This window comes from Dermochelys coriacea, chromosome 2, assembly GCF_009764565.3.
Source record: "Dermochelys coriacea isolate rDerCor1 chromosome 2, rDerCor1.pri.v4, whole genome shotgun sequence".
NCBI classification, from domain to species: domain Eukaryota; kingdom Metazoa; phylum Chordata; order Testudines; family Dermochelyidae; genus Dermochelys; species Dermochelys coriacea.
In genome coordinates, this window is record NC_050069.1 from 209310133 (window position 1) to 209324492 (window position 14360).

General features: G+C 40.7%; 1 protein-coding gene across 1 annotated transcript in view; it reads left to right on the plus strand.

The window, feature by feature from the left end:
- Window positions 1–781: 781 nt before the first annotated feature.
- The window catches only part of C2H7orf31 (chromosome 2 C7orf31 homolog), a 41138-nt gene continuing 27559 nt past the window's right edge, over window positions 782–14360 (plus strand). Inside the window, exons 1-3 of the mRNA XM_038389102.1 lie at window positions 782–921; window positions 8364–8540; window positions 12814–12885. Of these exons, the coding sequence (XP_038245030.1) occupies window positions 782–921; window positions 8364–8540; window positions 12814–12885 (389 nt within the window). The remainder of the gene's footprint in view (window positions 922–8363; window positions 8541–12813; window positions 12886–14360) is intronic.

A 14360-nucleotide genomic window follows, 5' to 3' on the forward strand; every position in this document is an offset into this window, starting at 1 on the left:
GGGAAGGACTTGTGGCTTTTTAGAGGGGAGTCCTGTGCTGTGAGCCAGAGGAGCTTCATTGGGTGGAGAAGGGAAGCACAGCTGCTTACTCCCTGCCATCTTCTCTTGCATGCTTGAGTTGCTCCTATGAAATCAGAGTTGTAGTGCTTTACTCTCTGTAAACGACTGCACATGGTTCCAGGCAGTGGAGAATCCTATATTAATTCTGTTACATCACCTTTCATCCCAAAATGCTTTCCACGCTCTATAGTCTATACATTATGTACAGCATCACTGAAATGCAGGGTGCAAAACGCCTTCCACTCAGCACACTGAACAAAAGTGGGAGGAGGAAAAGATGGGCAAGGGAGCAAACTCTTTCTGTTGTGAAATGTGTCATGTGATCATTAATGTCTTTACAGAGCAAGCAAGACTTTGGATTTGAAGAGTAAATCTGAAAAATAACGACTGAATCTTCTCAGAGTCCATATTCCATGGGAAGATTTTCTTTTCCCTGCCATTTGGTTAAAATATATTTCTAGCTATTGTTCATTAGTTGAATAAAGCCATAGTGCTATAGTTCTGTTTCTAAACATCTTTTTGTTCTTGTTTTACATTGTAATCTGATACAAGGGATCAGTTGCAGTATCAAAGTGGGCAATGTTCCTCGGCTGAACGGTATCAGAGTTCAGCAGAAGCTATCCATGTTACTTGCGCAGACTGTATCCAGATGCACTGTCTGATTCTTTTGATGATTAATCTTTTATCCATGTAGCTTCCCTGCAGGCCTCAATGCGCAAATATGAAGCATGGAGCTATACATGGCCTGCCATACTACTATAGAGAAAGGGAGGGAACAGACATATTATCGAAAACCTTAGCGTCTAATGAGGCACTGACTCCACTGCAAATTCCTTCACGCCCAACTGTGTCCCAGGATAGGTAAGAAATAGCTACTAAAGGAAAATGTGTTTTGCTGAAAATTTTAAAGTATTGGCGCCAAACTCTGCTCCCACTTACACTAGTGCAACACCATTGCTTTCAATGAAGTTACAAAATTTGGCCTTAAGTATCTGTATCTATAAAATAGATTGCATAGGTTGAATTTTTGTCGCTTAACATAAATTATATAACAAACTGCTTTACCTTAGTCAATAATTTACAGAGACAAATTATGGGGCAAATTATACCCTTGGCTGGGATGCCACACAAGACAGAATTTGGGTTTATAATTCTGGAAAATCATACATCTCAACTGCTCATTATTTAGGACAGTGATCCTTTTTGGATCCACATTTCTCACCTTTACACATACAGTAGACCTGTAGTGATCCTTATGTTCTCCACTGTTCTCTACATAATATTTTAATCTACAGGAATAGAAAAACTAAATTATAGTTCCCATATCACTTAGAGCTTTGTGTTTTACTAGTTTTCATTGATTTGTCCTTTGAAGGCTAGCATCCCATATTAAGTCTTCAGCAGGAGCATATTGATATAATGGATCTGTCAGACTGTATGCTGAGTCACCTGATTGAGATATCTTCCCTAGTCAAGGTGCTGGCTGTTTCACTGTCATCATGGCTTGCGTTGTGAATGTATAAGGTTATAGAAGGTTAGATGAATCTGCATATGAAATGTTATAATGGCTGACGCACTTAAAATCTAGGAGAATTATCCAAATCCCATTGAATTCAGAGGAAAGACCCTCATTGATTGGACAGTGCCACACAATAGGATGAGTTGGCTGGGACAAAGGCCAAAAACTAAGGGCACAAACAACTATAAAAGCAAGTAACGTTTACTGTTAAAATAATCACCATGTTTAGGTCCTTTCTGCAGTACAAAACATTACAATGCTGAAGCACAGAAAAGAAATATGATCATGACCCCAGCCATGTTGTAATATGTCTTTTTCTATGGATAGAAAAACTATGTTATATCCTTACTCAGAGACCATGAGCCAAATTCTCTACTGAGATAAATGTGCAGACTTCACTGAACTCAGTAGAGCTACACCCACTTATACCAGAAAAGAAGTTGGCACCAGGTCTTAGCCTAGATATCAATCAGGGTTATAATATAGGGTTTTTTTAAATGATGCAAATAGCTATTTTATGATAAGAAAAAAAATCTTAGAAAATGGTTGGCCTCAACTATTTTAAATAATACATAATAAATAATCTGAACTGTAATCATTATTAGAAATCTGCACTCTTTACTGTGTTGAACTTCATATATATCAATATATCTACTTTACGTCTATTGCAGCTGAGTAATTTTAGTGTACTGTTATCTCAGGTAAATGTTTGTCACTAGTATTTGGGTTAATAAGCTGCCTCTGAATACTCTAAGGTTGTGTTTGTATGTTTACCGTAACTAATGGACAATTCATATAACCCTAAAAACCAGAGCCTGAAGATTTCCTTTTGTGATCAAATAATCAGTTTCAGTAATGGTGTACTGGGCATTCAATAGGGTAAATTCAGTGTTGTTGTATAAATTCAGTGGATAAGTGGACACAATGGTCTTTATAGGCAGAGTTGGTAGTGTTGTCTATAGTTAAGGTTGGCTGACACTTGCCATTGTAAGATCCTGTTCTCAGTGTTTATATCTTTGTCAAACTTTAACCATTTGGTCTAAAATCTTCCATGCCGAGGTGTCTTCCTCAGGCTGAATTTTTTTGGGGGGGGGCAATAAGGAAAAATATGTTTTTTCCCTTGTTAAAAAATTATTTCAGCCACTTAATTGAGAAGCTCTATCGCAGCCATGTTTTGGAGCAGGAACTTGAAATTTGGTAGGAGGGGTCCCCCTGGTCCCAGAGATGTGCCATTTGCTGTTACTATGAAAAAAACACACCAAATCTGGCCAAGTTATAAGCCTTTGAAAAGTTTTACTTTGGACATGCTCAGTAAAGACTTATTATAGGATGGCAGCTGAATTCTTGGAAGATTCTCTCTGTACTGGGCATGCTCTACCCTGGAGCAGTGGAGGCAGAGCAGGACTTTCCTGACAGTTGCTCCTTCCAGCTGATGCAGGCTGCTGAGGTGTTGGGCACTGGAACTGAGAGCATCTCTTCCCTCCTTCTGCCCCTTCCTCTGGCACCATATTAGCCTGCATATTCAGATACAGGGGAGACCAGGGGAGGTGGAAGGGCAGCACAGCAGAGGGAGAAGAAATGGGCTGGGAGCTGCATGGGGCGAGGAAGACATGGGCTGAGGGAAGGGAGACAGTGACTGACAGCCCATGAGCGGGGAACAGGGACTGGTAACCAGTGTGGGGCGGGGAAGACTGAAATTGGATGAGGAGGTGGCGCCATGTGGTGAGACTGGGAAAAGGAGAGTGGGACTGGGAGCAAGGGAAAGACTGAAACTGTATGAGGAGATTGAAATTGGCTGGGCAAAGAGCCTGGGCGAGGAGCTGGGATGAGGAGTCTTTACTTACATGGTCACATACTATTTCTCCACAGGATGTTTACTACTTTATTCCACCCTCCTCGGGTCCTGCACTGAGCACAGCTCGCTGACCCCCAAAATCAGGCCCTGTGGATCTGCAATGGGAGTGTTGTACCTGGTGCAGGCATAAAAGTGTGGGGTCTCTGATTGCTCTTACGTACGCCTCTTGATTTTCATATTATAGCACAAACTGTGTCCTGATGCGTATGCCCCTCATATGCCACTCAGTGTGTAAGTTACACTAGTTTGCACACCCACTGGGACTGATTCTCCACTCCCTTTCACCAGTGCAAATTGGACATAAAAAGCTATCATTCTGATTTACACTGTGTAAATGATGATGCAAGGCATACAGCACCAGAGAATCATGCCCACTGAATTAGAAATCAATGTGAGTGACACCCAGGGCCAAACCCCTAATCCTATCTCAGACAGACTCACCACCAACACAACTTCCTGCAGCATTTTGGTTTCCCTTGGAGATCTCAGTTTCAAGTTCTGATCAAGTCAGAACCTGTTTTGTTTATGAGATCTGATGAGCTCACATCCTATGGCCCAATATTCATAAACTGTTGGCATGAATGCCAGAAAACAAGAAAATTTTGCAGGCAAAAATATAGTTTAAATAAAGGATGCACTAGTAAACTGATGGCTGACTTGGCAACTTTTTGTGATCAAAACAAGGAAAGTAGTTTTTAGTTCTAAGTATTATTCTTCCAGAACTTGACAATCAGAATTTAATATAATTCTAGAATCATGGAAGTTAAGGAGGGAAAATCCCTCTTAAGCCATCTAGTTCATTTCTCTGCTGGTGCAGGATTGTTTCCTACTGTACATCTTTTTAACAGTTTGTCCAGTATAGTTTTAGTTTGATATTCTCTTGCAGAGACACAGTTTTGTTTGTGTCCTTGAAAACCATAATCCCATTGGATTGATATTGACTATACCTGTTCCTTTGTGTGAAAGATTGTAAACATTAGAAGCTTAACAAAGCCCTGTTTGGTCTCGGTGGGCAATCAGATTCATGTACCATTGTGTGCGATGTTTGTCTTTTCTCTCTCGGGTTAAGTGGTTGCTCTGCATCTTAGTAACAGGTAGATAGAAGTCAGCATTTTCATGATTCATTAATGTTTCCTTTGGGTTCAGTTTACCACCTACTGACACAGCCAGCATACACAATGATTCGATATCTGGCTTCAAACCTTCAGGGGAAAAACAAAACCCTTAAACAGAGCTGTTCAAAAATTAGATGCTAACATTCATTCAGCTATTAAATATAGAAAAAAGTTTCTGATAACCCACAGGGTTCTGATAAGCCCAGAGGGTTATTTTAATTTGTCCTGCAAGACAAACTATTGCCTCATGAAGACAGGTTTCAGAGTAGCAGCCATGTTAGTCTGTATTTGCAAAAGAAAAGGAGTACTTGTGGCACCTTAGAGACTAACAAATTTATATGAGCATAAGCTTTCATGAGCTGTAGCTCATGAAGTTGCATCATGTTGTGATACGATGTCATGAAGGGATGACATAGTATTGCAACACCATTATGGCATGACACAGATGAGAAATGCTGGGAAATAAGCGATGCTACAGAGCTGGGCTGCCAGGGAATGATGTGGGGTGAAGACCAAAGTATACGTTCTCTGTACTGATGGCCCTGGTCTCCCCCTCCTCCACCCCTCCAGCAGGATCTATATGGATGCCTAGGAATCTTCCAGGTTTACAGTCAGTATCCCGTGGCCTTTCCTAATTGGATGATTTGAGGAATTTCTGCAAGGGAATCCTTACAGAGATTTTTCTCCCTCAAAGCCTCCTTCCAGTTTAAATGTGCAAGAGGACAGTTTGGCCCTTATATTACTACTGAATGTTCTGTGGTTTCATTGTGATCCTGTGTACTTTGGGAAGAATATCAGTTCCCCTTGGAAAGCACTTTAAATGTCAGATAAAATTTGAAGGACGTTCTGTACAAACCATTCTCTCTTTGGGAATGCTGAGCTGTTTAAAAACTCTTTGCATGTATTTCCCACGTCTGTGAAGCACTACTTGCTTTTTACTCACCCTGTGTTTGTGTATTTTATTCCATCGACAAATAATAATACTGTGTTCTTACTACTTCTATAGTAGTCTTCATCAGAATATTTTCAACATAATTTATAAATAACCTCTGAGTTAAATCAGGATTATTGTTACATGTTTTACAGGTGGATAAACCAAGGCACATAAAGATTTAAGTGAGGTGCCTGTCATTCGCACTGGTGTAACTCCAGTAATTTTAGTGAAGTTATTCTGAATCATACCAGTTTACGGCCAGGTCCACATTAGGAGCGCTTTGCTGGTGTACTGTTCCAATATACTATTATCAGCAAAGTGCTGCTAGTGTGGACTCAGCTTATGCAGCATAGTTTATTCCAGCTCCCTCCCCCACATCTCCTCCAGTGAAATAAGCTCTCTGGCAAATGGGCAGTTTTGTCAGTATAACTGCATCTATGCTAAGGGCTTTTGTCAGCATGGCGATGTCGGTCACAATCAGGGTGAATAAAATCAATTATTTTTCTTAAAAAAAACAACATTTTAAACATCAGATTTTTAATTTAAATGTTTTTATTTAGTTATTTATATTATAAGAAGTTTTTCTTTTGAAAAAATAAACCTACTTAAAATGGCATCTGAATTTAACACAAAATATGTTAAGGCCTAAACTTATTCTAATCTCTTAAAACATTCAAATAAAAAATAAATATGCCTGAATCTATACACCTCTGTTCACTACTTTGATTTGAAGTCTGCCTTTCTACGTAAAGAAAGAATAAGGGGGAAAAAATCTACCTTTGAGATCAAGTTTTATTAATATGGCACAATAGGACAGCCTAAGTAACTTACGAAACTGTCTCATGGTCCAGAGACTAAGGGTACATCTATACTACAATAACAGACCTATGGCATGGCTGCAGCTGGCCTGGGTCAGCTGACTCAGGCTTATGGGGCTTGGGCTGCACAGCCAAAAATTGTAGTGTAGACGTTCAGGCTCAGACTGGAGCGCAGGCTCTGAAACCCTGTGCGTGGGGTAGGTCTCTCAGAACCCAGGCTCCAGTCTGAGCCTGACATCTACACTGCAGGTCTAGCGAACAGCCCAAGCACCATGAGTTCAAGTCAGTTCGCTGAGCTCTGACACTTGATGCTGCAGGATTTTTATTGCAGTGGACATTCACGCAGACAAATAGGAATTTAAGCTCCAGTCCCTTTCCCTTAGGCATATTTTGAAAATTTCCCAGGTTGACCTGATATAATCAATTTTATTCACTGACTACAGTTAATCCCTTTGTTTAATAATCAATTATTTGTAAATGTGAAACATGTTTTGATAAGAGAAGTTCATGTATCCAAAACATTTCAGGTTGTTTTGTTTAATAAAAATAAGTTTTTCTGTGCTGTTGTTTGTGTTTAATTAAATTCCAGTTACCACCCTAATGCAACTTGACACAAATGCTGAGCAAAAAGTTAATTATCTAGTAAATAAGCAATATATCATTCACCATTTTCTAACATACTGAAAATATTAAGCTATATAATTTCTTACATAAATGTATATTGTTATTGTGTAATCTCCTAGGCAACAAAAACATGTACAAAATCTAGTGTAAAGGGTATATTTAGTTGTAAATCAACATGTTTTAATGGTTATATCAACCACTAAGAATGCACCATTCTTTAGAAAGTAACTGAAGTACAAATGGAAAAGTTGATTTAAATCCAGGCTTTCCATTTGGTGATTTAATCATGATTTGAATCAATCCACCCTGGTCACAAATCATACCTCTGACCAACATAGCTATGCTGGCAGAAGTCTGTAGTGTAGACATAGCCTTTGTGAGAGAAGAATCATGTCCACCTGACTAGCGACAGAGCTGGAAATAGGACCCAGGAGACCTGGCTCCTAGTCCTTTGCCCTGCCAACTCAACATAACATAAACTCAAAAGATGAAGATGGCTGGTCCTTCGCACAGCAGTATAACCAATCATTTTTGAGTTCTGGAGGGATCTCTGGACTCCTACTCCCAGGGCCAGTACACACATTTGTTTATTGCAGCAATTTTAGATGTATTTTTATGGGTCTGTTCAATGGACAGGTGTTGGAGGAAACCACCATACCAGGGAGAAATTGAATCTTCATTTTCCCAGCCTATCTCCCCATCAGTAAGAATGACATGGTGGGCTTTATGCCTGCATTATTACCTGGGAAATTCCTGCCAGATGAAAAAAACAAGAGGGAAAGGAAGGTGTAAAATGTTCACTCTGCTTGGTGCTTATCTTCATGAAACAAATGAAGTAAACAACACACATAGTACTGTTGGTGATATAGACACACTGAATTGTGCTGGAACTATTCATCCATTCACAGAAACTTGTGACATGTTTGATAGAGCTTGTATGCCCTGGTGGGTTGCAGGTACTGAAGAGTGACATCTTTCACCCACTCTCTAGAGATGTCAGGGAAGATTTTCAAAAGCACAATTGTACTTAGGCACCTAATTTGAAAGTCAGTGAGAATTAGATGCCTTGCTACCATTTGAAAATCCATAAGCATATGAGTTTGTGTAGTGGTATTTAGCACCTAGAGGACAAGGCAGGTGAACCATGTTTCAGCAGCTCATACACTCAATGCATATTGCAGGAGGTCAGACATGCATGCAGCATATTGGCATATGCATTCACCTATCTTCTTCCTTCAAGCCAATCAAAATATATTGGACTTGCTTCTGCTCCCATTGATTCAACTGGAGCAGGCTCATTATAACAGCTTTGATCAAAAAGTTGAGTAGCTAATAGCCAGGAGACTAACAAATCCAATGTTTCCATCGTTAAGACATCCATGAAGGCATTCAAGGCTCCCTCACTGCTGCTGTTTAAGAATGTTATTTTTTGTTTCAGATATGAGGAGTTAAGAGATTCACTTCAGTGGTGCAGGCTTCCCTGGGAAACCGAAAGAGAATATGGAGGAATTGTACCAGTTTCATTGCCAGAAGATCATAGAGCAAAGAATGAGCCTCCTTGTTTGTTTGCTAAAGGACATCAACATTATAGTTATGGTGGAGATTCCTGGCCAAGGTAGGTTAGTTGCATGCTTCACACATTCTGATTTTTTAAAGTGTTGTAACCTAGAAATAGCTAATGGAATGCAATTTATTTGGACAGTCTGGACAGCAAGGCAGATTGAGCTATGTAGATAATTTGCATTCTGGAGATAGACTTTAAGTTACCCCCACTTTGGACAAAGCTCTAACCTGTAGTGTGCCTGAGTTGTATTGCCTATTATCACCTTCAGTGTATTTATTGAAACTCTTGGCACTTTGGATCTCTTTTTTAGTTTATTTTTTCCTATTGTTTGGTAATGGTGTAGTATTTATTAGCTATTGTCCTAAACTTCCTCTGTGACATTAGATAAGTCTCACTCATGGCCTGATTTTTCAGAAGCATTCAAAATCCAAAAATCCCACTGAATGCAATGGGAACTGTAGGCTCTTGGCATTTTCTGAAGGCTGCTCTGACTTACACCCAGCTTCTTCCAACCCCAGGAGCCATTTTGGGAGCCCTTTCCATGGACATGCCTTCTGTACCCAGGGCTGAGAGAAGAGAGGATTCAACACCACTCTTCACCACACAGGAATTCCCCTTTATGCAAAATGAGTGCCCAGGTACCTGGGGAAGCTTGCTTTCTGGCTGCTTTGCCAGAATGTGGCCCATTATCTGAAAACTGCCATTCAGCCCTGCCTAGTCAAATTGAACAAGGCTCAGAATATGTAGTGGTGCATTCCCTTGGCTCTGCTAGCCCCAGCCTATTCTTCTTACCATTCTAAAAGGTAATTTCCTACAGGTATATTTGTGTGTGCAATGCAAAGGAGAGAGAGAGAGATCACAGGTGTCTCTAAAGATTGCATAACCTCCAAGAAATGTGTGGTGAAGTTCATTGAGCTTAGTGCCTCCAACACAAGTAGCACCAGATTCACCCTACACCAAAACAGAGGAAAAAAGAAAAATCTTTGAATATTCTACTAAACCTAAGATAAATAAACTGCATTATCCACCCTGAATATCTCACTGACTTTCTGGGTCTGCAGCACCAGCTGAGGAGCCTTGCAAACAGATATGACTTCAGAGATCTCATTCCTTTTGTAAAGGAATTATGAAATAATGTTCAGCGATGCTACTCTCTGCTAAATGAGGTGGGAAGGACAAAGAGGAGACAAGGCCATTGTCCTGTCCCTCTCCCCCCCCATCATGGAATCAATTTTCTTTATAGAAATTGACTTTATGGTGACAGGTCCTTGGAATGACTCCAAACAAGAATTTTTATTGCTCTTGTTTTTTTTTTAAATATATAAATCCTAGACTTATTCAGTATATAGACACACTGGGCCAGATCCTGGCCCATGCTTCAATCTCATTCTTTTCTGCTCTGGTGGTGAAAACGGGACAGAAGACTAGCTTTCACAGTAAACTGGTCAGCATAGCCACCTGATTTTAGCCTCCAGCATAAGAGGCGTTTCAGGAACGTACCAAGGTGGAAGGAGATCTCGTAATTGTAGGCCAGATCAATGGCCCATTGGGTGCCATAACTGCAGGTGCTATTAGAGTAGCCCTGGTTGCTCTGAATTACAGGAGGAGCCCAAGTAGTCTCCAAATGCCCAGCAGAGCTACAATACATCTGACGATTGGTCCTAAGATTGGAATATTCTCCCTAAACATTCATATCGCTATCCAAACAGAGAAGCAATGAAACCTAAAGGTTAATTCTACATTGCCTGGAAAGTGTTGTGTACTTTTATCTATATCCTTCTCCACATTGTAGGAGCTGAGGGTATGGTTTCTGGCTGTGAAGCAGCATCCCTTTGCAGCTACCTTAGCAGGTTGATTCCAATTAAATTTACCAGGATTGTAGGTTAGAAGTGTATTAAGTGCTTATTACAGTACAATTTAGTCTGGATCAGAAAGTGGAAATTAGTAAATATACAAGGGAAGTACTTTAGAAATCTGTGACTGTGCCCATAGAGGGATGAATGCTAGCACTGGAAGTATATGAAGCCTGAATTTATTTGCGCGCACACACACACACTATGCAGCTTGTATTTAAAATACGAAGCAAAATTATTTAGAGTCTGAGATAGTTGATTTTGGTAGTGGAGCTGTTGTCTGTTCATGAACCCTATACAAAAGTACTTGGGTTTTTTTTTTTAAATTCCACATTTAGGGGTTGGTTTATTTGTTTGTTTTTGTAAATGAGTATACTTCTACTTTGGTATCTCCTATACATTTGTTTGGTCTACTGATAGGGAAGTATAGTGAACAGTATAAGTACTGTAATTCCAAATCTGTGGTTCCAAAATGCTTCATGCTTAATTGCTTAATTTTTCCAACCCAATTTATAAAATTTCAGTAGAAAGTTTAAGGATAAAAAGTGGAAAAAGTATTTTTCCACCACACTCCTATCTAACAGATCTCTGGCTTTTAAATATTCTGGGTGGTTCCTTATAATGAGGTGATATATGAAATGGAGCACACCTTAAGGAAGATTTAAGTTTGAGAAACTGTTTATTGGCAGAGCGAATTTTATGTGGAAAAAGAACTGAGGTAATGTGCAGTTTTTCACCAGCAGATGTCACTGTGCATTAATAATATAGGGAAGACCATTTTTCAGAAGCATGCATTATTTACAATTATTTATTCTCTTAGTGCTGGGGGATGCAGTTTCCAATGCAAATGCTCAGTTGTCAACTGACTCAAAATGCATAGGAAGCCAAAATGTCTTCCCCTACAGACAAAAATAATGACTCCCTGCAGATGAATTGAACGAATTGAATGAATTGGTTATTCCAATCCCAAACACTGTATGTCATTAACTGAGTTATTCCACTCGGCTAGAATAGTTACAAAGGCTGTGTGAATCTAAAGATGTATCTTTGCAGCATGATCCTTTTGAAGTGTAAGTAAGACAAAAAATGAAAAGTTCCAGGTCATCCTCACATTTTTATTTTAAAGTTGAAAAGAGAATTCACATCATGGAGATCGTTTATGTGCGGTGTTCTCATTGAGATCTGTGTTCGAGTCTAACATATTCCAGGACACTGAGTGAAACTTGGCCATTTATCAGAGAAAATGTATAGGTAGGTGGGCGGGTGGGATGGCTAATGCAAGCGTCACTACTCCGTAAGAGTTCCCCATGTGGGATAGTCTACTGAATGGTGTTGAAAGCATTGCCTGAGGGGAGTATGCATCCTGGTCTCTGGGATGGATGTCAGGTGTCAGCAGTAGCTAGTAAATGAAAAGAAGGAAGGCAGTGATCCAATCCAGATTGGTTTTTGGAGAAGAGAGAGTGCAGAACACTCTGCATGTCATGGAGAGATTACTGGTGAGGCAAGGTGGGTGAGGTAACAGCTTGTTTAGGACAAACTTCTAATAAGATATATTACCTCACCCACCTTGTCCCTCAATATCCTGAGACCAACATGGCTACAACATCACTGCATGGAGAGAGACTGTCAACTTTCCAACAAACCCCAACATCGTATTAAGCCAAGCAGAACACAGCAAAACATGCCTTGCCATTCTGAACCAACATTTTCCTCTCTCTTCTTCCAGGCCACGTCTCCTCTCCTTCTATGCAATTAAAGCCACAGCTTCCAGACTTTAAATAGTGGAGGATTCTGAAAGACTCTAAAACTCCAAGTGATACCTCTGTGACACGCTTAGCCTTTGCAGGTGGAGGTCAGAAGCCCCAAGGCTGTTCTAACTCCAGAGATAACATTATCAGTTAAAATTGATTACTCTGACTGTATGTTCTTCAATTTGGCTGTCCCCTTTGCTCTCCCTTTCCCTGTCCTGCCCCATGCTAGCTGCTAATAACCCACATCTGTTCCATCAGAGGCAGCTAAAATGCTGTCATCTCACTCAGAGGTCATGTGTCTTTTCAGCAGCAACAAAGATCACTGAGAAAGGTCCCATTTTTCTGCACACTAAGTGTCTGACTCTGCCAGCCCATTGACTTCAATGGAGGATGCTCGGCATCTTCTATGAAACACTCAACCCTTCATAGGATCTAAGGGCTTGAGCCTGTGCCCATTGAAATCATTGGCAACAGAGTTCGACACTTCTGAAAATCAGGCCCTGTGTAACTTAAATGTTAAGGTCTGAGTCTGTAAGTTAGTATCCACATTTCCAGTATCTCTGAATTTGGTGGTAAGGCAGTCTGTGGACTGCAGGCAAAAATTACATACCATGTCTACATTTCTTACACGAAAAAAATCAATATGTGTTTCCTGGGATTTTTATAACCAATAAGTAAAATGTTATTTTGTGGGGGTTTTCTCTCTCTCTCTTTTTGAAGAGGTCTTCCCATTGAACAGTATTATGATGTAACCCAGATGAAAAAAGGTGATGTCCGTATGAATGATGATCTGTAAGTTTCATTACAGAATAGACCAGATAATGTATTTAGTGCGACAAATGTAATGACAAGCTAAATATTCATTCCTCCTTAATGACCTTGTGGATTAATGTTTATGATGAAATATGACCTTTGTATAAAATGTGGTTTGGTCAGTGACTACAGAAACACACAGTTTGGAAGGAAGTTCAGAATGAGATATCAGTGCCCCCACTCAGTTTAGTATCTCTTAAGCAATGAGATTTGAATTGGTTTTATTGATTTGTCAACCTGTGTCACTCAGAAATACTCTCTCCTACTGGACGGAGTCCCGATTAGCAGAGAATAGCACTGAGCTAACCATAACATCGTGTGTGCATCATATTCAAGTTTTCTCTGGTATCTTTAGGTGTATTTTAAGAGGAGGTTTGACTAAGATATTGTTTCCTTTTTTCACTGCTACTATTTAAAAGAGTAGCTAGCTTGCTTGAGATTGAATGCTGCCAGTTAAACCTGCAGTACACCATTTTGCCACTTGATGGCACCAACAAAACACTGAAACTTCCAGCTCAACAACCCAAAATGTTTAGGTAATGTAACAGTAATTATGAGTTTAAACACTCAAAAGTCAGGAAATGAACAAGTTAAGGTCCTCACAACATTGCATATCCTATATGCTTAGCTATTTAGGGCTAAGGCTGTATTTAACTTCCCTTGGTTATCTGGCCAGTGGGAGAAACAGTATGTGATTCACCCTCACCCCTTCCTCGGCAGGATTGCAATCTCCGAGATTCAGAAAAATAGCCCCTGGCCACACCGCCACCACCCAACAAAAAGGGTCCTAGTGCCAACAGTAGCTAATATTACCTACACCTGTGGCCACAGCCCTCTCTTTGGTCACCTAGACACACAGGTGCCATTTCTCTGCCCGCATGAGCTTCTACACCCACCCACTCACAGGAGCTTCAGTCCTTGAGGGAGCCCCACTACTGTCCCTTCTCAGAAGCCTCTGTCTCCTCTACCCCGTTCTTATCCCTCCCTGATGACGAACCTCAGTCCGTTCTTGCTTCCTGGCCCCAAGGCCAGGAGGAGCTGCTACAGTTCAGCAGGTGAGGGGCCAGCACACAGAGGCGGATGCCAGCTGTGCTCCCAGCCAAGTGATGTGCAGTAATTACAAACCATGCATGGCCACATGTGCATGTAGCGAACAGGGAATGCTGGTCCCAAGGGTCGGGGGAGCACACTAAATCTTTTCACTGGCAACTGGTAATGCCGTACAAAAACCGCCAGGTGATTAAAAGCCAGCCAGGTGGCAAGCAACCCTCCCCAATCTATAGTGTCTGCCAAATTCCAAAGCATGCTACCCCCTTGGCATTTTGTGTGAACCCACGAGGGCCGGAAAAGGCAGCAGAACTACACAGCTTGTGTGAGGGTGAAGACAGGCCATAAAGAAACTGCACAGGGTGAATCTGCAGCCCTGTGCCCCAAGGTATAGGGCTGTGTGCTGG